Consider the following 24,962-nt stretch of genomic DNA (forward strand, 5'->3'; position numbering starts at 1 on the left):
CTAGTGCACGACATTCACACACGAACACAGGCAAACACACACACATACACACACACACATACACACACACACACACACAAGGAGGACGGATCTGTAGCTGGAGGTGTCCGAGACCAGTGCAGAGATGAATCAGCGCTGTGTGTGTGTGTGTGTGTGTGTGTGTGTGTGTGTGAGTTTGAGAGAGTTGTATGTGGGTGATTAGCACCATGTACCACACAAACACTAAGATTTTTTCCCAATGTTTCATGATGCACATGCTCATGAAATTATTAACTGAAGCTTAGAAAATCGCGCGTGTGTGTGTCTGTGTGTGTGTGCTCACTCAGTATCTGCCACCCTGCACAAGGCTGCAACACAAATTTTGGAAACAAGGAGAACCTCTGGACTGAACAAGCTGTTCCATTTCCTTTGACTTTTTATTTAAGAATTGAAAAACATTTTGTCAGCTGTCCACTTTATTCTTTTTACTTTTATACTGTATATCATCTTCTCAGTCTCCTTTATCTTTTTTGTTCCCACATTCATTTTTTCAAGCACTTTGAACTTATGCTTCAAAGGTGTTTTATAAATAAGGTTTTCTTGCGTGCATCCAGATCAGCAATCTTTTTTTCTGAGGTAACAACAACTCTTCCTGGGGTCATTAAAAACGGGCTATTATCTACAAAAGTACTTTAGTAGCTACACATCTTCATCTGCTTGTTAAGGCTGGCATGTCTCATGTCTCATGTCAACAACTCAATACATTTAAGCATGTAGTCGTGCTCAACACAACCCGCTGAAGTTTAAACTGAGCCTCAGAATGGGGACGAAAGCTGATTTGGCGTGGTTGTTGGTGCAGGTCTGAGTATTTGAGAAACTGCTGATGTGCTAGAGTTTTCACACACAACAACTTTACAGTTTATGGCATAAACAGCATGAAAGCATGGATCCATTCTGCTTTGGATCAACAGTTCAGGCTGCTGGATAATGGTGTAAATGGAGTGGGAGATATTTTCTTAGCACACTTTGGGCTCCTTGTTACCAACTGAGTATCATTTAAACACTACAGCCAACCTGAGTATTGTTGCTGGGTGTGCTCATCCCTTTATGACCACAGTGTACCTGTTTTTTAACGACTTCTTCCAGCTGGATAACACTGGTTGTTAGCTCAAATCATCAGGAACTGTTTGGGTTTCTTTTTAACATAACATGGCAAGGTGTAACTATTAAAGTACCAGGAAATGGTATTCCTCTCCCCAGATTATTATTAATGTATTCATAATTATGAATAATATACTGTATATGATTTTATAATGTGTAATAGAAGGACTTTTGCTTTAGACATTTTTTGATGCTAACACATTTGTACTTTACGTGAAGAAGATTTTTGAATGATGCTTGTAACTTGTGCATATTTTACACAGTTGTATTGCTAATTTCAGTGTAAAGCATCTAAATATTTCTGCAAAAATATTGCAAGACAGTTATCCACTGAGTTGTCTTGTGCAATTATTGTAGGGTCTACCTTACAATATAATGTGCCATGAGGCGACTATTGTTGTGATTTGGCGCTATATAAATAAAATTGAATTGAATTGAATATCTTCTGTAGTAAGGCACAGATGATATCCACCAAGAGAGATCAAAAATGCCAGTTTCCCATTTTAAATGTTGCATTTATGCAAACATACATAAAACAATTACTGCATTTATGACAATTACTAGTCATAAATGATCAATCAACATTAGTTTCACGTCACACACAGTAGAAGAAGGTTTTTTGATTCTTATCACCTGCTACACAAACCTGTGGAAGTGTGGATGTGTGGTGCTGACGAAAAACGGTGGAAATATTAACTGACGCTTTGAAAATAGTCTGTGGATTTACGTGCATGGCCAAATTCAGTCAGTATCTGTCACCCTGCAGCCCTGTGATGCTCAGATACATTGTCTGATATCTGCAAAGCGACGCACCCTTGTGATATTGTGGTATGACACACGGCAGTAACAGATGCTGCACACTGATCAGGATTATTTCCACCAGCACAGTTAGCAACAAACCTTTCAGCGCAAGCGTCACAACGGTGAAAAGGCCAGTACACAACAATGTGCCGAATTACAGTTCAGCACCGTTTCAAACACAGACTGCAAAATAATTCCTTTCGCACAGCTCGGAGTAATCTGTTATTTAATCATGTATGTGTTTTTGTGTGCGTGCACCAGCCTCTCACCTTTCTCACACATGTCTCCTCCGTAGCTGGGCAGGCAAAGGCAGAGGAAGGAATCAATCTTGTCGATGCAAGTGCCTCCATTTGCACAAGGCTCGGACTGGCAGTCGTCAACGTCTGCGGTGAAGGGAAAAAGCAGTGAGAACAGATGGGTTGCAGATCTCATTAGGGTTCAAATTAATAGGACATATTCAGCTGAAGTGATGCTGTTCAGAACCAAAAAAAATAAAACAGCGTGGGCGTCTGCTGCCACTCAAGCTCTGACACAAGATGAGCTGGTTATTAGTCCTGCTTTAAACACTGAAATGTGTCCATGTTGCTGAGTACATTATCATAATTCAGACGGGGTGTGAGGAGAATACAGACAGTCTAATCTCCTCTTACATTCCTTATTTATCCTCATTCTCTCACAGAGGAAGGCACTCTAAAAGCCTTTCTAGTGTTATTACATTCTTTTTATGCATTTACCGAATCCAAGGTTGACTTCATGTGTCTATTCTCTTCTTTTCTCTCTCTGCATTGTCTCCATTTACAAACAACTGCACGAGCGAGAAGTAGTAGGGTACACAGTGGAATGCTTTTCTTTAAATGCAGTTAAAGAACAGGCGTAAATTTGATGGATAACCCAGCAGAAAGGCAGAGTCTGACCAAAAGATCTAGGTTCAAGCTCTTGTTTTAGCAAATCCTGCCCCCAACCTTAAGAGGCCTTAAGCAACAATAGAAACCCTTCCAGCTCTCTGCAGCTGCTTATGCTCTCTAACCTCTCTGGGGTTTTTTTTTAAATCAGACAAAGAGAACGTTTCTCTGCAGAGATCAATAAAATATCACTTTATCATTATAAATGGAGGGCATGTAATCTTCCTTCACCAGTGTGGGGTTTTATTTGACACAGAATAACAGATACTCCCCAGGACTGCAGAAATCTATTAAAACTCACAGCAAGAGTGTAGAAAGAAGGCGACTTTCAAGTTCAACCTAACTTCAAAGTATTTCCTCTCAGCTTAATGACTGCTTAGTTCCAGTGAAAAGCAGTGAAAAGGCCAGTGGCTGTGAAGAGCTAAATCTGAGCGACAGATCAGCCCAGAATGACCTTTAGCCTCATGCGAGACTTTCACACTTCAGCCTGAGTGTGATGTTGCAAAAGGATTAATTTTTAATCTGGGCTAACCTGCGGTTGTGTGTGTTTCAGGATGCACTGTGAGCTTGTTTCTGGGTCTTTTTTTTCCTTTTATGACTTCAGTTTAAGGTCGTTTATCTGTTTATAAAAATGTGCAGCTCGTTTAAGAAGAATGAAATAAAATTAGGCTGTTTTTTGAGGATGGATTTAATGACTGATATCAAGAGTTTTATGCTAATGTGTTTTCTTGGAAGAGTTCCCACTCTTCTGTGTGGAAACTTTTAATCAACCAAACAATGTTGTTTGTCCCTAAAATCAAATATCAACTCAAGAGAGCACAAATTCCTAAAGTTTATCAAAATTCACATGTTGTATTGAGAAGAAAAAACTACCTTAAAGGCACAATGTGCAGGGTTTGGCTTCTGTGGCACCAAACTGACATTATTTTTTTTAATTGGAACTCAAATTAAATGATGTACTGAATGTTGAACTCAGTCTTACATGATTCAAATCATCAAAATCACAGGCACCTGTTCCTAAATATAACAAATGCATGCGAACCCCCCGGTCTCGTTATGTGTAGCCTGACTTTGAATGACCTCGGGATCAGTGGGAGCACTGTTAACCACACACAGTTCAACACGCACCACTAACTCTCTCATTCCCCCATTAAAATCAGTGCAGCTCTTTGTTGTTCAATATAAAAAGTCTGATCCGATTGTCCCGCTCATCCATTATGCAGAGGGGATGCTGCTCCTCAGAGACATAATACTGCAAATTCTGCAAATCCACAACAAAGCCTTGCATCATGCCCACGCATCGGCTGCTGGCTGTCAGTTTGATTGTCTGCCTGTCCATCCGTCCATTTTTACGTGACTGAACGCACAAAAAGTAAGAACAGGGTGCTACTGTGCATGCAATTGTGTGTGTGCGGTTTGTTTTGTTGACTCGCTTCCTTGATTGACTTGCTGTTTAATAAGCAGAGCATGTGTTAAGTAACAAATCTGGACCCTCAAGGCAGATTTATATCTCGGTTTCAAAGGGTCACAGTCCCGAAGCAAAAGTGCTGCTGGTGTCTGCTTTGGGACGTGCAGAGACAGAATGAGGCTTGTAAGCACTTCTTCTGAAATATTACTATGCTAGGGAGCCAGTCAAGTTAATGTGTACAGTATGTTGGGATGTTATCAGTATTCACAGCATTGATACAGTTCCTGAAAACGTTTCATATGCATACATTTTTCAGGAAACACCTTATATTCTGGTGTAATGATACTGTGACGCTGACACTAACAGATGCATTAACAGAGAACGTGACTTCGGCTTTGTTTTAGACTTTCCTGCACACACATGATGCAGCAAGGGAACAGCAGCTTCAGATATTTAGTGCATGAGTATACACCTATAAACGGTTAAAGAGTGTTTCTATGGTAACCTGACCTCATTTTGAGAGAACCGAGTAACAAATTAAAAAGAAAATATGCCAGAAAGCTGTATTTAAATACCTTAACACCTAAATTGCAGAGTTATGGGCCTCAGCTGACTTGAACACCAGCTGGCAGTGGCTGTTATGTGTGTCATGAATGCATTGCATTGTGGGATATTTTTGCTGGTGTTATTGCTTGCATACTCTAAAACTCCTGGACAACCTATGCACTTGGCACAGTACTGGATATGCTGCAACACTTTGAAAATGCTACAAAAAAAATCCAACACATCATTTTAGTGTGAAAATCGGATCGTTAGCAATGGTGTGTTGGACACATTTGTATTTGGGGTTCATATTGGCAGTTTTAAATATTGTTTTTCTATGAAGACACATGCAATCCATAGTTGAATCTACACAGATGTGTGTTTTTGTATCAAAACACAATCTGATTTCCTGATACCACCAGTGGTGCTGATCCGATACCATGTAAATACAGGGCCAGTATTGTCAATACCAGTAGTGATCCTTTTAACCTGTAGATGGAGTTTATGTAGGGGAGAGCTGTGTGTCATGATTTATGAGATGAATCATGGAAAATCTGAACAGGTTTTAATGACTTTCCACAATAATTAGACAATACACACAACAAAGCACAACCCTGAGCTTTTCATGTAAACTGGGGTTTTTTTTTAGACCTGGGATGTAAATGTGCCTGTCTCTAAAGGACTTTGGGTCAACATCTGTTGTTTTTAATGTGCTCTAGGCTATAAATAAAATAGACGTGACAGTCAACACAAAAAGATTCAGACATTTTTCATTCAGCATGTTTGTGGTATACTATTCTTTTCCAAAAAAAGCTTTTATTTAACATAATTCAGTGGGCTACATACTGCACTTAGAGGAGAGAAACAAAGTATCGAGCGTATTGCACTAGTATTCTATATCCAGTATCCAATACCAGCGCTGGTATCAATACAATCTATATTTAGATCTCATCTTTTAAGCTGAAATAATAAGTAGCTCAAAGTCAGGGACTGATTTACATGCTGAGAAATAAATGGTGAAACCGACACCTTCTCTGTCTTATAGTTTTTTTCGCGTCACCGTCAGTAGGTTTTGTAAAACACGGCAGCCGGTTGGGCCTTCTGACCTTGCTCTTTCTATCTGTAGCATCACTGACTGCAAAGTCACAAATAACAGAGAACAGCAGCTTTCAACTCTATTTATACCTCTGCAAAGTAGATTAGCTTTGCTCTGCTTTTCGTTTCTGTCCATCAGCAGCACAGAAATCTATTCAATGAAAAGATTCATCAATCAAGTTTAAGGCACATGAAGCCATTCGGGTGGGAAACAAATCATTCATTTGTTGTGCTAATTTGAGTCAGTGAGTTCTGATATTATTAGTGGGGTGTTTTGTTTTGTTTTTTAACTCCTGGTAAAACTAAGCGGCCTTGACATGACTCCAGAACCTTAATCTTTTTCTTCAAGGGACAAGAAATCAATTCAGCTTACAAAATTCAAGAGGCTGTAATGATGGAAGTCTGTTTCATTGGCAGAGATTTGTCATTTCTGTCCTGGAGCATTTTTCTTTTCTTTCCTTCACATTTTTTTTTAGTTAAAATAAAAGTTCTTTATGCAAATGCTGACTTAATTTGACCTTGAGGGACTGTAACCATCAGCCTGACAGTGTGAACTTAACCTTTGACCTCTGGCTCCCATTGGCCTTATCTCCCACAGTGATGGACAGCTTGACCTTTGACCCTTCTAAAGGGCTGTTAGAGAGCCCTACTTTGTTAAATACAGACAGACACGGGGATGACTTCATTATATCACTGTGTATGTTTGTGTGTGTTGTGCATGTGTGACCGTGACCCACCAATCTCACAGTTTTCCCCAGTGTATCCTTGTGGGCAGTAGCAGGTGTAGCCCGTTCCCTGAGGAAGGCACTTCCCTCCGTGCAGACATGGGTTTGTCATGCAGGGCTCCACCTCAGCTAAAACAGACAGACGGATGGAGGGAGGTGAAGGGAGGAAAAATGGAACCGTTAATTGGCAACATTGTAAAAGAGAATGTTTTTTGTGTTTGTAGATATCATTTATTTTTCCAAGAAAAAGCAGGTGCATCTAATCTCGCAGGCGGTGAAAAGATTTCTGTGTTAATCCTCTTAAAATGGACGGATTAAACATAATTTCCTCAATAAAATCAATGTATGATTCTGAGAAAAGAAAAAAGAAGCAAAAAGACACGGCGCTCTAAATTTTCCATCAGCGCAGCTCAGTCATAACCAGCGGTTACAACAGATGCATATCCATTTCACACTCCGTCTCTTTTCAAAGGGATCAGAAGCCGAAGAGCCTCAACCTCGCCATCCACTCACAGCCACAGTTGTCATGGTTACCATATGGAAAGCGAGCCTGCGCTCACTCCATTGAGCATAGTGGGCAGCGTGAGAACTTGAGACATTAGCCATCCTCAACAGAAATGAGGGGACCTCCCGCTGAGCGCCTCGTCCCTGCCATTCACCCCCTAAACGTGTGCGTGTGTGTGGTCCATTTCCACAATTAAAAATTTCCATATCAATTGACACACTACCACGTGTTTCTCCCCTGAGCTGCTCGTTATAGCAAGTTAAGGTCTTTGAAAACCACCACTCGTTCATCCTGGCTACAAAAGCTCGGCTGTGGGAGTCTTTGTTCTGCCAGCTCTCTCCCTGACACCGAAGGCTGCTTAGGTGGGGGTGGTGTGTGTTTGTGAGGTTGACGGTGAATGTCTTGGTGTGTGGCTTTGTGTATTTACATGGTACGATGAGTTAAAATCAATACTCTGGCTATGATTAGCCCTCAGGGTGAGATTCTTCAATAACTGATCAGAAGCACACATCCTCTGAATGATCCTAACGCTGCCAGCTAAAGGTTAAAGGACAAAAGAGCATTGAAAGCTTTCAACCACAAGGACCCGAACGCAGAGAAAGAACTGTCAATAGCTTCAGCTCTGTGATGAATTTTGCGAGCTACTCCTCTCGCATCACGCTTTGAATTCCGCTGAAGTCAGGTGCTAAACCCAGCCATGCATTTCATTTAATGTACATCAGTGTGGGCTAACGTGCACTTGCACCCTCTGCATCAGTCAAGGTCACGGCACATCTTGACAAATATCAACTGCTTTGACAAGCAGATTTACGCCTCGTGTGTGTGTGTGTGTGTGTGTGTGTGGATAGATATATGTATGTGTGAAAGATAAACCTTGTGCGATTGCTCGTTCATTAAAGCGAGTGGTGCAGAAAAATCAATAGCCCGTAGTGGGAGCTGACAGAGTGGACTGCCCCTTCGTTCTGCACAGAGGCTGACAGCTCGGGTACCAACATCAACAATAAACTGGCAAAAGCAAAACTGTACTCATGTAAATATGTCTACAGAGATAGGACAGTTAATCCACAGATTATGCATTGCATCTAGTAATCATAGCCAAGGGCACAGCAACAGTACGGGTTATCTTGAAAATATGATTTGTGCATAAGCACTCGCAAATAGAAAGGTGGAAACAAGACAGCTGGCTGCAATTTAAATGGCACAGAAAGATACGAATCTGCCTAAAAAGATCAGACGTGCGTGTTTGTGCACTGAATGTGGAGCCACATGTGTGTTTGTTCACCTCTGAGGAACAATGCGCTTTTACTAAAGGTCCTTAAAGCAAACCTGAGGCTATTTCCTCCTCTCTCTCATTGATTCAGCTGACTGATGAAGTGCTCTGTGATCCAGTCAGGAGAGCAAATAATGACCACCAGCATGAAACCCAACCACAAGGGACCGAGCCCGAGCAGAGGTGTGTACACGAGAAAGACGTGTGAAGCTGAACGCTATTATTCGGGTCCAATCGGCTGCGAGTGACTTCATCCACTCTACTGTTTGTATAGCAAAAAAATATAACTGTGTGTTTATGGCCTTCTGCCTGCATGACTCTAGGGTCTCTCACTCAATCAATCAACCCTCATACTGCGCACCAGCGGCCCAGATGGTTGCCCTCGGCTTCTTGTCAATACAGTTTACAGCTGTTTTCCATCCGCAGACTCCTCACCATGCCTGCCACAGACAAGAGCAGCTTTCACAGAGCAAAAATAAATCACCATAGAAATGTGTGATAGCATGATGCCCAGGGGGTTTTGAAATGCTCAGCGATAGGACGCTTTCTGTGTGCGCTCTCATTATCAAGCACAAAATAAGAAGTAAGCCAGGTGGCCAGCCAGCAGCTTCACTGCGCTGCGGACTTAATCATGAGTTGTGCATGGTGGGCTCATCTTCTGTTGCCAGGAAAAACAAACCGCATCTTTTGAATAAATAAGCCAGAGGCAAGGTCAGAGGGAAAGTAATGAAAAGGTAGCCTTGAAAGATAATTCCCTCTTTTTTTTTTGTAATCCAACAACTCACGTCTTACTTTTCAGTTTTCTCTGGGACAACAGCTTACACAGGAACGCCTCAGACTTTACTCCAAGGAACAGGACATAACACAGGCGTGTACTTACTTGAAGGATGAAGTTGCTTCTATATTTCTCAATGGATAGACGGTGTATTATCTTGCTTTGCAAATGACCCTGAAGACAATTTAATTAGTATCGATGCATTACTTAACTTTCTTATGCTGCCCAGCCAGTTGGAGCTACCATTAAAGCAGATATGATATTTACTACAACAATGCAATGTGAAGCATGCCATTCATGGTGATTATCATACAAAAGATTACCTTTAACTCATAGCATCATTGTTTGGATTTCCAGACAGCTGCTTTCAACACCCATAAAAAAAGATTTCTAATGTCCACGTCTACTTTTCACGTCTTTTTAAGAAGACAGCGACCAACTGATGAACATAGAATAGGATTTAGCTGCTAAAGAGCCTCATATTTACCTCAGGAGTTAGCGTAAGCCCCCAAAAAGTGAATGAATGATCATAAAGACAACTCAAGCACTAGTTTCATGGTACAGATTAGAGTAGATGATAAAGCAGGGTGAGCCTTAGGGGTATTGGCCACCTTGTGATTGAGTTGCTACCATACGATATTCTCAGAACCACTGCTCGACTGTTACGTCTGGTTTCAAAAGGTACACAGACAACTGGCTGATTTATGTGTTTCTTTTATATACAGACTATGGTCATGGCAGGTTTAAAGAACAGATCTTCCTGGTCCCATTTCTAAAGTGAATCTTTGAGCTTCCTACCGAGGTTTTTTATGTGGGTGGGAAAAAAGACATTTGCAAACTGCCAACATCCTCAGTAATAAGTCACCGAACACAAAAAGTGCTTGTAATGGTGAGAACAAAAGGTCAAAGATGAAAGAGAACATAAACTGTGATGAACAGCTATCTCAGAAAGTTGGGTTCATCCTTTTAAAGCCTGCCTTTGTTTTCCCTTCCAGATACAGTAACTTTCATTGATATGTGTCTGTCTGACTGTTTGTGTTTTCTTTGCCCCATTTTCCTTCTTTTAATTTTAAATCACATACAAGAAAAATAGTTGTGGATTACTAACAAAAGTTGCATGAGCAAGCACGAAAGGTAAAGGCAACCAAAGGCATAACAAAATATCTGAAAACAGACATAAGATGCTTACATGTCGGACTGAGCGCTGTGGTGCTGATGTTGATTCCTCCTCCTGTGCTGCTGCTTTCTTCCTCCATAGTGACGGGTAACAGGGCCCCTGAGCCCACAGAATGAGACCAGGCAGGCTCCTCCTCATCTGGGGGTCCCGACAGGGACAGAGGGTTATCCAGAGAGCCGTTCACCACCACCTTCTCCACTGGGACTAAGTGAAGTGGCGTTAGGGCGTCAGTGGAGCTTTCCTGATTTTTTGAATGAGGTGACGTAGCTTTGTCTCCCAATTCAACAGTTTGAGTCTCTGATGGGATGTTAGAAGGGACTGAAGGTGAAAAAGATGGGGTTTGGGGATGGAGTGGAGGTGAGGAAGGTGTTCGGGTTGGAGAGAAGGAAGAGGGGATAGATGAGGGGAGAAAATGAGACTCAGCTTCAGATTGGGATGGCTCGAAGAAAGATATGGATGGCATGGTGGATGGGGGTGCAGATGGAGATGAAGATAGTGTCTGATATGGGGCATCTGAGACTGACAGGGATGACTTTTCTGCTTCTGGTAAAGCAGGGGAGGATTTGGAAGTAGGAAAGTCACTTTGTGTACCAGATGTGGTCATGTCTGTTGGCTCATGAGGTCTGTCAGTGGTGATGGTGGTGGTTGTGCTAATGTCAGCTATGGCTGCGGTTGTGTCAGCTATGGTTGTGATCATGTCATCTGTAGTTGTGGTCGTGTCATCTGTGGTTGAGGCCGTGTCAGTTGTAGTTGTGGTTGTGGTAGTCGTGGAGTGTCCTCTCCTGTGACCTCTCTCTCTGGATCTTTCTCTGGATCTTTCTCTTGGCTTGCTTGTTCCGACTGGCCGGCGTGAGACCTGTATTTCTCCTTTTGCTTCTGCCCCGGTGATTTCTCCACTCCCCTCCTCCTCTGCTTTCCCTCTCTCCTCTCCTCTCCCCTTCTCTTCTCCCCTGCTCCTGTCCTCCCCTCTGTTCTTCTTCCCTCTTCCTCGTCCTCTCCCACTGGCTCTGGAGGTCACCGTCTCCCCCCTCTTGTCTACAGGCTGAGTCGTGGTCTCGGCATCGACACGGATCCAGGCGTCTCCGCTGGAAGAGGGGATTTCAGGTGCAGGCCTGGAGGTTGTGGACGTAGGTGTCTCCGAGTTCTCCCAGCTCTTGTTGCTCTCTGTAGTCATAGATATACTGGAGGCAGCCAAAGTAGATGCCAGATGAGTGGGTGAATCTTCACTCACTGGTGTGGTGCTCTCTCCTGGGGGACTGCTGAACCATGGCGTTCCCAAAGAAAGCAAACCTGTGCCGGGCATAAGGCAAAGAAAAAGAGAAGCAAAATAAAAGTCAGCAGTGCAATTACTCCAGACAGGGAGTTACAAAGTGAAATTCATCTTATGGATTCTCTCAGCTTTGCCAAGGGTGATAAAACAAACACTTCTAAGCTGTGTGAGCTTTACATCAGCTGTTTTCCTCCATAACTGTAGCTGCACTCCCTACACTTCAATATTAACAACACTATCTAGCAGGAGACCGAGAGAAGCCATTAAAAAAGAAGCCTCAATAGTGCTTGCCTCTATCTGTCAAACATTGGATGTCATAAGAAGAAGTAAGAAGTCTGGGTAGAATTACTCAAACTTGATGCAGTTCATTTGTCTGAGTCTAGAGTGAAGCTTCAGAATATTAAGCGGTGTTTGTGTCTTTTTGACTTTTAAATGTCAACAAGACATAATCATGAAAAGAATAAACCAAGATTTTTCTATGGGAAAAATATCTGAGCTGGTGCTGAACAATATCGAACTTGTCACGGTCTGTGGGTTTTGTTATGGGATTTTTGGGTTATATTCTGGACGTTTGTGTTTACTGATGTTATTAGGAGTCTTCTGTTTTCAGTGTTATTGTTTGGCTTTGGTGTCACGGTTATCTCGTGTTTTGAATCTTCAGTTTTGGTTATAGTCTAATAATGTTGGTAACATTCTCCTCAGTGTTTCCTTTGCCCTCTTCCTGTCTTTTCCTTTTCCAGTTATTATTTACGTCCTGTTTTATTTTGGTAGTTCATTTGCTCCTGTGTTACTGTGTTTAGTTTTACTTCCTTTGTCTCATTGTCATTAGTTTCAGCTTTTTCTTATTACTCTATCCTGTCCACTTCACTTGAATACCTCATGTGTATAAATAGTGTTATCTAGGGGTGGGTTTTGATTATCGATTTATCGATTAAAATCGATTCTTGCTTGGATAACGTGATATCGATTCATTAAAATCTTGAATCTTTGCAAAATTGCAAAACGCTGTGTCTCTAATAAAACCTCTGTAACTTTGCTCTGCTTCACTTCAGCAGCATCAGGTATTGTTCAGATGTTCATTAATGGTTTTCTTTCGTTTTTGATCTACTGCAGAATATTTTTATAAAATCTCAGGCCAGGATAATCACCTTCATGTTTTTCTGTGTTTTATCCTCAGCTACTTTGACACAAAGGCATCTGCTGTGATGCTTACACCTTTGATTATGTCTCGCAAGTGTCAGCTTTCTTTAAATATAGAAATGTACTGTTGCATGATCTGAATTATAATATTTCTGACTGTCTGAGGCAAAATTTCCCCGATTCAAATTGAATCGAATCCAATCTAATCCAATCAAATCGAATCGGAATCAAATCAATTCTAGAAATGAGTGATGATACCCAGCCCTAGTGTTATCTTCCCCTCAGTTCTTGTTTCAGTGTCTGTTTCCTACGTGCAGTTTTCCTCCCCTTATGTTCCTTGCCAGTAGTGATATTCTGTTTTTGTCTTTCCTATGTATGTTTGATTTGGAGGCTTTGTGGCAGCCTGAAATAAAAGTTTCCTTTTCAGTTTACTTCCACCTCCCCTCTGAGTCTTCATTTGGGCCCCATTACCTCTGCGTCATGGCAAAAATACTCAAAAAATAAACAACTATAATTAAAATCTTCAAAACAAAGATGAATCCACTATGGAAATTTTGGACAAATACATTTACAGTACTGTGCAAACATGGATTTTGAACAAGAGTCTCGGGGCTTCCTTTCAAAGTTTTTCTTTGGTCATTGGCTGCTTTTTCACTTGTTTTCAGCTTTTTAACCTGAGAGAAGCATCTGGCCCTTCAGTTGATCCACCTACTGTTCATTAAAGCCTCACCAGAAATGGTCTCAGTGGAAGGACGGCAGTCAAGAAGCCATACTTAAGAAACGGAAACAGGGAGGAAAGGATGAGGTATGCCAAATTACACAAGAACTGGACTGGAAGTCAGTGACCACAGGCCTGATGGAGTGATGAACCTAAATTTGAGATTTCTGATATAAATCTTTGTCAATATTTACAGAAGAGGTGAGGACAGGGGTACAGCAGTGAGTGTCTGCAGCCATCTGTAAAACACAGTGTAGGCTCTGTGCTGTTTTGGGGGCTGCATTTCAGCCAGTAGTGTTGGGGACCTTGCCAAAATAAATGGAATTATGAATTCAGAAAAGTACCATCAGATGGAAAGGGTCTGATTGACAGTGACATTGACTATTGGCATGACATGGACTGGCCTCCCTAGAGCCCAGACTTGAACATTACTGAAGCAGTATAGGATTGACAGAACAGAACAAAAGGCAGATTACATCCAAAGAAGAGCTTTGAATGTCCTTCAAGAACTCTGGAGAACTATTCCTGAAGATTACTTAAAGAAATGAGTAGTCTCTTAGAAAAGAAAGCTTGTCTAAGAGAGTTCAATTGTGCAAACTATGTTTTTGTTTCTTATATATTGTATTTCCATGTATGTTTGTACACGTTTCACTAAATCATTGCACTTTACTTAGAACTTTAAATAGATGCCTGTGTCATTACCTCAAAAACAGTCGCTGTTAGCTAAAATAGACACCAGACACACAAAGATTCAGTCAATCCAAACAGAATCAAACTGAAAAGCTCTGGACAAAAAGCCTCAAAATTAAATCAGTAACTCCAACATAGTTTAAACACACACTGAACAGAGATGCCTGCTGTTTCAAAACCACTTTCATCCACTGTGGACACAGACAGACCTGTGAACCTGCTGAACACTGACATGTTGGAAATGGAAAAAGATGACTTCCATTTCAGTCCTTTTCTGTTGTCTGCTCACATTCGCAACCAAACTTGGTTCCCATGTCTAAGGTGCAAATCCCTGTTCCACTGATACACTGGTAGAGATGTGCTAATAGAGCAGCATCACACAGGAAATGGTTCAGAGTATAGTACAGCAGCACAGTGGTCACAAATACAAGTGAGTGTCTGCTTGTCTTTGTTACTCTGTAGCTAATGTAAAACCACCAAACATTAAAGAAACACTAATGAGTCGCCCAATCAAGCATAGGTATAAAAAATAATAAATTCTTATTTCTTATTTTCCTCCAGCTGCACACTAAAGGTCTGTGTTTCTTTTTACATTTGTGTTTATCACATCTTTTCTCTTTCCTGTTTTGACTATTTTTTTCCTTTGTTTAAGTGTAAGTTTTTTGTTTTGTTTTGTTTTGTTTTGGTTTTTTTTTTTTTTGGGGGGGGGGGGCGGTTGTTGTGAGTTCCAGTCCTACTTTGATGATTAGTACTCTCGTGTGTCTTTGTCTTTGTGTCTTTGTGTCCTGTTTAACCATCAGTGAGTGTGTGTACACTGGAGCAATTCTTGGTTTTAATGAGCTATTTTCAGCTTAAATTCTGAGTCACGAAATTAGTTCTGTTTTTACCTGGCTCTTAAGTATCAAACATAAGAACATGTTATGTGGGCACACACTACCTTTTCTGGTGTGATACCCATTATCTCTGACTGGAGCTTTAAGTTTTTTCAAGCCAACTAATGCAAGGATAGCCCAGCTATGCTGAACTTGCTTGTAGCGCGATGACCTGGATGACTGAGAACCTTCACAGACACCTCTCTGTTTTAGTATTTATATTTGTGGTGTTGCTTCAGTCTGCTGATGTTTGCTCAGTGCCTTGTTCTACTGTCTCCAGCCTTCAATCGTTTCTGCCCTTTGCTTTTCCAGACTGACTTTTTGTTTCAACTATATCCTTGCATTTCAGAATTAAAGCTCACATTTTGTTTTTGAGCTCGGGTGTCTTGAAATTGGATCCTTTACTCTGCAAACCATTACATTCAACCCATATGGTACCCAGTATGTACATAACAAAAGCTGTCATGTCAAAGGGTCCCCCAGAAGAGTTAGCTGAAAAGTATAATACATTTATTCGTATAATAATGTCCATATGTATAGATGTGCTACAGAGGTGCCGTTCCTGTATCATGATAATAATGTTTTCCATTATAAAACTCTCTTCTGGAACAAATGGTCTGCATGTGTAGTGTTTTCTTTAGTAACTTATAATATATAATAAATACATTATCAAGTGAGGTTTACTATTAGCCAAATTTAGGCTACTCATGCTGGTTTGCTAGTGACAGTTTTTAAAGTATTAGCTAACTTGTTGGCTAATGGATGGCATCATTAATCAGTTGCAATGTTGATTCATTGTTATGATGACATGTTGGCCAATAGAATACCTGATGTCACTGGGAGACACTGCATCGCTTTACAAGTTGAAGTTGAAACTAGTTTCAGTGGCAGTCTAGGTGTCATGGAGCCCAGTTTACAGTTACTTAGAGTGAAAATGGTGGCCAGCATAAGCTTTATCACCTATCATTGCCATTTTTTTCCAAAGGAAAATCTGAGTGACAAAAATGAGAAACAATTCAGTGACCCTACTGACCGCAGAAAGTTTGAGAACCTCTGCTACAGACTGTATCCCAGTGTGAAGAAAGCCGCCGCTTAAAGCTAGAACTCGTCAGCTGTCACACTTTGTATCAACCACAGCTTGAAAGCAGTCCTGCGGGAGTGGCAGCTGAGCTACTGTATGACAGTGTGACTTTAATTTCTCTCCAGACTTCAGAGTTTGCTTTTCTTTCAGGAGTTCTGCTCTCCTCAGTAAAGGCGTCTGCTTCCCCCCAATGTCACTGTTTCTTAATAAACTTTGTTCCAGGAGCTTAATGCATCATCTTGTTGAGTTGCTCATCCCTAACATCACACACTGTGCGAGTTACTGAACAAATATTCTCCAAATACATGCTCATAAATATACACTGGCATTAAGCCCTGTCAGTGTTTCATAACACAGATGCTGCGGTTCTGAAGAAAAAAGGAAAAATCTAAATAAGATGTCTCCTTATGGCCTATTTCATCCTATTCCTCTTCCCATTTCTCCCACACAGACCTGAGCTCGATTTAACATCTTTTGATCAGATTTTGACAATTTTCTCACAGTTCTAAAATGTGTCTCCTAAGAAATGGCCTTCCTCCTGTCTCAGCTAGATCCCAATTTAGAATCTGAAATACTCAATTTCTCACAGTTTTGATCTTTATTTGTCTAAAAAAATATATATACTTTTAATGTAATAGTAAAATTCAATAGAAAACCTGATCGCAAATTAGTCTTCTCGACAGACTCAATGACCATGTGTGCATTCAGGTCTATAATTTGAGTATTTGTGTCCTTTCTTTCTTCTCTTGTTATGTTTTTTTTGAAGTATTTGGTGGCATTTTAGCTTTTATTATGATACGAGGACAATTGAGGGTAGACAAATAAGCTGTGAGAGAGTGCAGGGAGAAGAAACCCAACCCTGTGCAATAGACTTATGCCATATAGAGCCTGTAGAGCTATAGCATGTCCCCTTTGTCCTGTTATTCTTAAACTATACAGAATAATAGAAATCTCCAAGTAAGACATACATCAAGATCTGTTTACACATTTTGAGGAGTTGATTCAGTAATAAAACCATTTTAATGTAGTAAATCCCACTTCACTGGCTAATCTTAATTCACTGGTTTTAAACAGGACACATCCATTCACCTGATGGTGCTGTAATGGATTCCTGTGAACCCTCGTCGACCTTTTTCGTCACAATCTTCTCTTCCTCTCCACTCGGTGATTGGGTTCCCTCCTCATCTTCAGTCCCCACCAGATAGTTCCAAGGTTTCCAAATGGACTTGACGATTTTGGAAATAACCTAAAATTAAAGTTTTTTTTTCAATACAAAGTCCCTGTTTCAGTGTTTAAAGTGTCCCAACAGAATTTTAAAACCAACCTTCTTCTCAGGAGGAGTTGAATGGACTGGGGGCAGGAGAAACTCCTCAGAGTCGGGTCCAGGCTCCAGTGACTCTCCCCAGTCAAAGGAGTTCTGTCCCGGGATTAACTGAAGGGTTACATATGTTGTCGAGGACTCTGAGGACCAGGGGTCTGAGGCTTGAGACAATGATGTGAATGTTCATTTGTGCTGTCTTTGCCCATCAAACCCAGTTTTCTTTCTTACGGGAGTCAGTATTAGCATTTGTACTTACAGGCATCAGCACTGTGAAAGGAGTCCTCCTCTTCTAGGTCAACCAATCCTGTCCAGTTGGAAGGTGAAAGCTCGCTGTCATCTGGTGACTCTGTGCAAAGAAAAATACACTTTTAATTCTTCTATGTTACATTAATTCTCACTGTCTACATCGACTGATTGGATGAGCAAATTTTCTGGTTAACCAGATGGTTGGCGTGACTGGTTCATGTGCCTACTGCAGATAAATGTAACACCTCTGATCGTGGTGGTTTGTTGTGAAGTCACGTCGGGACTAGCTGTCCCTGTAGAGTCAGCATCGCTCGAGCCTGCAAGGTAGCTCCAGGGCTTCCACAGGGAGGTGTAGATCTGAGAGATGGAGCCTGTGTTCTTCACTTTACCTAGGAAACAGGGCAAAGAGATTTGCTGTTTGTATGACATTCACTGAAGGTTTTTGCCTCTAAAAGCTTTACCGAGTTTTAATTTTGACGATATTAGTCAGCACAAAAGCCTGAACTGACAGCTGAGCATCCAGATATTAAACTTAAGCATACGCCGTCTTTTCCCTCTCTCTCTTTCTCTCTTTCTCTCCCACAGCTTCTGTCAATCCAACAGTTTCTCAGATATGAATCAGAAACAAGTGTTGCCATAGCTACAACATTGGCAGTGACATTTATTGTCATTGTTCCTGCATTAATAACACTCAAGGCTTTGTTTGGGAATGATATGTTAGTCACATCTGTGTATGTAATCATGCCTGTAGTCATTATTAATTCCTGTATGGGAAATAAAACAATATTCTATGTTACATAACCTTATCATACTATAAATTCACTGTATTGATGTTTTCTGCTGTGTTAATACTTAATTAACAAACATCATTTGACCCCCTAGGCCACCATACCTCTGTAGCAGTAGGCATCATATAGTGCTGTAGTGTTGTCAGCGGTGTCATTGGGCGTGACCGTGCGGACTCCTGGCTCTGTCCCTCCACAGTCAGCACGAGGCCAGGTCACTGGGTAGCGGACGCTGCCATCAGACAACCAGCCTGGGGCACAGCTGTCCAGGCCGGCCCTCCAGGCCAAGTACAGCTGCCCCACTGTGGCCAGCTGGCCCCCAAGGGACACACAGCGGTCGGAGGCAGAAGAAAGTGACAGTCTGCCTGGGACCGAGGAGTGAAACACCTCGCCTGGAGCAGGGAAACAAAAGAGACAGCAGATGATGCCTGTCAAATTTCTAATAGGTTAAATAACTGAAATGCCACATAATGTTATATAATAGTGCTCGAGGTAAAATAATGAGGCTGGTGGTATTCTAAAGTAAAGTACACCCTATGATTTAACAGTTTGTAGAACCACCGTTAGCAGCAATAACTCAATAACGTTATCTGTATGACTTTTTCAGTCTCTAACATTATTATGGAGGAATTTCAGCCCACTCATCCATAAAATGTTGCTTCGTTTCATGGAGGTTTGCAGGCATTCATTCATGCACAGCTCTCTTGATGTCCCACCAGAGCATTTCAATGAAGTTGAGGTCTGACCTTTGATTGTTTTCTTAATTTCTCATTGTACTGTCACATGACCCAACTTTAGCTATTGGACAGACAAATTCATTTGACTCTATAATCTAAAGCATTTTGGTATAAAGATGAGTTCATGTTCAACTCAGTAACTGCAGGTGTCCAGGTCCTGTTTTTGAGATGTTTGAGCTAATAAGCTGCGTTTGAATTTTGTTTATTGTGGCCAAACATGTCCACTTTGGTCTCGTCTGTACAACAGACATTGTTCAAGAAGTCACGTGGTTTGTTCACAAACAAGTTGCTCAGTCTTTTTTCTAATTGTACTATCGCAAACATTTAACATGCTAACTGAGGCTTGCAGATTCTGAGACATGAGTCTTGGGTTTTTGCAGTTTCTCCGAGTGTTGCACGGTCTGACTTTGGGCTGAATTTGCGGGGACCTTCACTCCTGAGAAGATAGAGGCATTGTGAGAACACACCTGAAGAAAACCTATGCGTTTATACACTTCAGATCAGTTAATCAAGTTGGTTTGATTAGCTGCACCTGTCTGTACCTTACCATTTTAATTCCCATGAAAACAGTAAGGTGCACTTAGTTTTTCACAAGACTGTATATATCTTACAGAGGAGGTGGAGGAGAAGAAAGTGGATAAGGAAGACTGGCACATGCACAGTAATATATATATATATGTGTGTGTGTGTGTGTGTGTGTGTTTTGTTTTGTTTAATTTTTTTTTTTTTTACTCCTTTGAGGGCAGTATTTAGTTTTTCACAGGACTCTTTGTAGATCTGTAAAATCATTTTACGTTGTTGTTTCTTTTTAAGTTTCTGCAGCACGCGTGGCTTAAAGGCCAAAATTCCTACTGAAAGTATTGAAAATGTGAATATTTTCATATAAAAAAACGCAAATAATAAAAAATAGGGAGCCATGATTTTGTAGCACATGAACTTTAATGGTGTTTTTTTATTGTTATTTTGGATTGCTGACTTTCTTTCACATGTGTACATGTGGGTTTGGTCTGTGTCTTTTCACTTGATTTGGTGAGAACAGTAAAAACACTTAAATAAAAGTCCTGACTTATCCCTTTAATGTTGTAGCAGAATATGATGCAAACCAGCCAAAAGCTGTGAGAGCTCTTGATGCTGTTTTATATCTTCTCTTGTGTGTGTTTGTGTGTGCATAAATGTGAGTGTGTGTTTGTGTACCATCCAATTCTTTTGCAAAACAGTACACATCAAACAGCTCTTTTGGGTCCCTCTTCCCATAATTCCTCACTCCAGCAGAGTACTCCTTATGTCCGTAGCAGCCAAGCTCTGGAACCTGGACAGCATATCTGTGGAGAAAACCATTTGGGAGTGATGTAAGAAACTTTTTGCTTTTGTTTCAAAATAATAATAACTTGGACATTTTACTGCGTGACAAATGTGTTAGATCATATATCAAAGTGTTTCTTTTCATTAAGACTTTAAATATCAGTAAAGAATAAATTCCTATTTGCATTCTCTTTTAAAGGGTAGGGGATTAGAATAAATTAGAATAAAATTAATAGCAAAGAAACAGCAACAGAAAAGAACACGATCTTAAAGTAGATGAAGCGGCAAAAAGAACTGAGGAATATTAATAGAGAAAGCAGATGATCCAAGAAGAGAGGAAGCAAACAGGATAGTCATTAGTTTCAGTCCTTCAAAGCGCCACAGTGTTGCAGAAAGTGCAAGCAGCGAGCAAGAGAAGAGAACTTATTGATCGTCTCCTCACCGAACAGTCTGATCATCCAACCAGCCAGCAGCACAGCTGCCGAAGTTGTCATGGTACGCTGCCCACAGCTGGGCCGGAGTGGCGATCTGAGCCGAGTTTTCCTGACAGGCTCGCTGGGCGTCACTAAACGAGAGGGCGTAACGAGCGCTGGGAGACCGGTAGTGAAACACCACACCTACACAGACAGACCCAGAGACAGGTGGCAAACTGTTTTAATTCCTTTTAATTTGACAGATATACCAACACAGTCAGAATCAATACATTGGGGGAATGTAATCAGCGAACATGTTATTAGGGGCCACAAACAGATCAAGCAAAGGTACTCTAGTTTCGCCTGAAATTTCACACATGAGCACACAGAAAAAGAAAAAAAGAGACACGAGAGAAACCGGTTTTGGTATTCAGTGCAAACACTTTAATTAAACGAATAACACAATTGTTCAAGCGGAAAACAAGATAACAAAAACAAAACAAGCACAGAAAGCATGACGCTACATTAATTAAAGCAGTCATTATAATATCGATAGAGTGAATCAATGTTATTAATGCTTAATTAAATAAAAAAGCAAAAAAAAGTGGTTTGCGGGCATGAGGTGCTTCTGTTTTAAAAGCCACCATTATCTGTTTTACATTAGCACAACAAGGCTTGGCTGCAATAAAACACCAAAATCAATTAAGCTGGAAGAGGAATTTTAAAGCCCTTCGAGTTAATGCACTTCTACCTCTGTGCATCACTTGTGCTTAGCCTATATGTTTCCTTCGGGGCCCTAAACTTTCCTCACACAGAAATGTCTCGGCGGCGGCTGCTGCACTTACCGGACACCACCAGGGGAACAGTGTCCTTCTCATAGTCGTTGCCCATGACAACCTGACAGTGGTAAGTGCCTGAGTCGTTGGTACGGAGGCTGGAGATCTCCATGGTAGCATTCAGAGGGTTGGCAGCGTATCCTGGCAGCATGATGCGACCACTGAAAGCCTTATTCACCTTGATTACATCGCCTTGGGCACAGAAAGAGAGGTTTCATCATTAAAGAGATTTTAGAGGTAGAAAATAAACTTTGCTACATGTTTGCGACCCACTAACACCTAACTGTCCAACAAAGTTAGAACAGTTACCCCCCTGACATGGTTTTTGGTTTTTAGTCTTTTCTCACCAGTTGTTTGAGAAAGTCACTGTTTGCTGCAGAGATCTGACATTTAGACAGATCCACAATCTTAAAGGAAGTATGTTTTGTCCTTGATTTCTCTGCTTCCTGTTTTGTTTTGGGAGTTATGTCTCTAATTTCAGGTCCTCCACTTCCTGCCTTTGTTTATTTCCTGCCTGTATGCACCTGTGCCCCTGTTCTGCCCTGGGCAAATGTAGTCTTTGCCTCCCTCCTAGTATTTGCATACTTCTTGTTGAGCGTTGCAGCACTTAGTTAACCCCGTGAGTCTCAAAATTATAAACTGCACAACATGTTAGCAAACAGTTTCACGTTTGCATATCAAACACATACGGAACAACATTAGCATTAATTTTGTGTTATATTTCTTTCTCCACCTGATCTCTGCACATTTCTGAGGTAAATGTGACTTTTTTGCTGCTGAATGCTTTATGCTATGTGCTAGCAATTTTCTACAGTGCGTTGTAAGAGCTCTTTCACTGAAAACAGCTGGCAGCTGTGCCCGATAAAATGTTAAGTTGTCTGCTGTATGGTACCCTGTGGATGGATTTAATCAGCACTGCTCAAGCAGATCTGGACATTTAGAAGCGCAGGTTTATTTCACTTTTATTCCAGGAGCTGTTACCATCAGCTTGTTAAGATATTTTCCCCTTTTTTCTTTTGTGGCCTTAAGATAAATTCTATAAATACTGCAGCCTGGCCAGCTGAGTCAGCTAATATCTGTGAACAACACCTCACACATACACATTTGATCTGTTGTTGATACAAAACTATTGATTAGTGTAGCTTTAAGTCTCACTGGGTATTCTGACTGAATAAAGTCAGAATACTGCTGACTCAGTGAAACAGGAACATTAGGTTGTTGTTTTACCTTTAGCAGAAAGCACAGTCTGCTCCGAAGGAGCACCTTGTCCTCCCCCTGCTAGCCTAGTACGAGTCCACAGGAGGTGAGGAGGCCCAGTGGAGGTGCTGGTCTGGAGGGTGAAGACACAAGGCAGAGTGGCTTTGCCTGCCAACATTTGTTGCACTGTAGGATGAGTGATCCTACGCATGTTCACAATGGAGGAGGTTGCACCTGGAGAGGATGAACAAGAGAACAAACATGATTATGCAATGTGTTCAAGGAAATTTAGCTTAGAAGAAATGAAAACAATGGAAAGAATATATCTATATCTATATCTAGATAGATAGATTGGCAACTGGCAAAATTAAAAAACAAAACAAAAAGGATTTCTAAAAAAAATCTTCAACTGAATTTAAAAGATAGATAGATAGATAGATAGATAGATAGATAGATAGATAGATAGATAGATAGATAGATAGATAGATAGATAGATAGATAGATAGATAGATAGTCTCAGTGGAAGGCTGGCTGTCAAGAAGCCATTCTTAATTAAGGGAAACAGAGAGAAAAGGCTGAGGAATGCCAAATGCCATGTGCCATGTTCTGAAAAATTAGCAACAGGTCAGCAGGTCTTATGGAGTGATTTGAATTTTTGGTCACCTACAGAGGAAGTTGGGAGAGAGGTTTTGTGGAGGGAATCCAAATTTGAACATTTTGGTATAAATCTTTGCCAACAATGAAATTAACAGAAAGCTGTCTAAGAGAGTTCAGGCTGTGCTGAAGAATAAAGGTGTTCTTACCAATTACTGACTTTGATGCTCATTAGAATTGCGAAAACTCTGTTTTTGCCTCATATACTGTATTTCCATGTATGTCTGCACATGTTTCAATAAACCACTCCATCTAGTTCCCATGTTTCCAGCAAAATATAAAGAGATGATGGTTGGCTCAAGACTTTTGCACACTACTGTACATACATGAATGATGTCTTCTGGTAGATTTTGGTCATTATACGCATAAAAAGTTGCACGTACACAGGAGGTTTAGGCTGTATTGAAATTTATAAAACCAAACTGACTAACGCGATATGGCATTAGTTGTTTCACACTCACATGTTTTATTGTTCCAGCAAAGTTACAGGATGGAATTAAGATAAATCAATAAGTATTAGTTATTACAATAATATTATTTTTATGAGCCTATCCTTCACTCAAACTCCTTTAATCAGAATTCAAAAAATGATTTCTGGAGAAGAAGCAATGCCACTTTCTGTGCACAAAATAGAGTTCTGCAGATTGATATCAGCAACTAACTCAGTCTGGTTGCCATGACATACAGGTTTAATGTAACCATGACAACACCATCACCTGTACAGATATGACTATTTCCTACATTCGTCTGACATTTTTTGCCACACTATGCACCTTACTGTAACATCCCAGACTTCTGTTATTGTATTATATCTATATATTTATAGAGGGTTGAACCTATGTAGATAAATTATAATGATAGCCAACACTTGCCTTGATGACTGAGCATTGTCCATCCACTACTAGTGAAGATTTTAGGATACATCTAAAGTCTCCAGAAGGACCCTCAGTTCATTCATTTATTTATTTTTGGTATATTTTAATATAGTTAAAAAAAAATAAACTGCTGCTTACCTATTTGTATTTCATTGTTTGTTCATAAGCCTTTTCTGTTCGCTCACCATTAAAATTTTCACAGTTAGTCAAGTACAATAGAAAATAATCAGGGGCATAAAAAGAGCACATGTATGAAAAAGAAAAAAACTGCTTTATTTGGAATAGTGCACACAGAGGAACAGAATCCCAGAAAGATATTTCTATCTGCATTTAGATTGGACGGCTTTCACAGACTGAACCCCCTGAGAGAAACTCCGCGCAGAGGACGCCCCCGCTGCCTTCCCCCCAATCAGATGTAATCACAGAATCACAAATACGAGGGAAAAGAATGAGAGCTCAAACAAGAGGCAGAGCAGGAATGAGA

General features: G+C 40.7%; 1 protein-coding gene across 1 annotated transcript in view; it reads right to left on the bottom strand.

Moving 5' to 3' along the window:
- Positions 1-24,962, bottom strand: part of LOC102791396 (neurocan core protein-like) — a 47,442-nt gene that overhangs the window by 6,223 nt on the left and 16,257 nt on the right. Inside the window, exons 3-14 of the mRNA XM_087832230.1 lie at positions 22,980-23,183; positions 21,762-21,944; positions 20,946-21,120; positions 20,396-20,523; positions 18,572-18,856; positions 17,925-18,068; positions 17,690-17,779; positions 17,437-17,594; positions 17,202-17,358; positions 10,354-11,631; positions 6,627-6,743; positions 2,211-2,324 (exon numbers count right to left, since the gene is read on the bottom strand). Of these exons, the coding sequence (XP_087688356.1) occupies positions 2,211-2,324; positions 6,627-6,743; positions 10,354-11,631; positions 17,202-17,358; positions 17,437-17,594; positions 17,690-17,779; positions 17,925-18,068; positions 18,572-18,856; positions 20,396-20,523; positions 20,946-21,120; positions 21,762-21,944; positions 22,980-23,183 (3,033 nt within the window). The remainder of the gene's footprint in view (positions 1-2,210; positions 2,325-6,626; positions 6,744-10,353; positions 11,632-17,201; positions 17,359-17,436; positions 17,595-17,689; positions 17,780-17,924; positions 18,069-18,571; positions 18,857-20,395; positions 20,524-20,945; positions 21,121-21,761; positions 21,945-22,979; positions 23,184-24,962) is intronic.

Source organism: Neolamprologus brichardi, chromosome 18, assembly GCF_056152115.1.
Source record: "Neolamprologus brichardi isolate AB-2024 chromosome 18, ASM5615211v1, whole genome shotgun sequence".
Lineage (NCBI taxonomy): Eukaryota > Metazoa > Chordata > Actinopteri > Cichliformes > Cichlidae > Neolamprologus > Neolamprologus brichardi.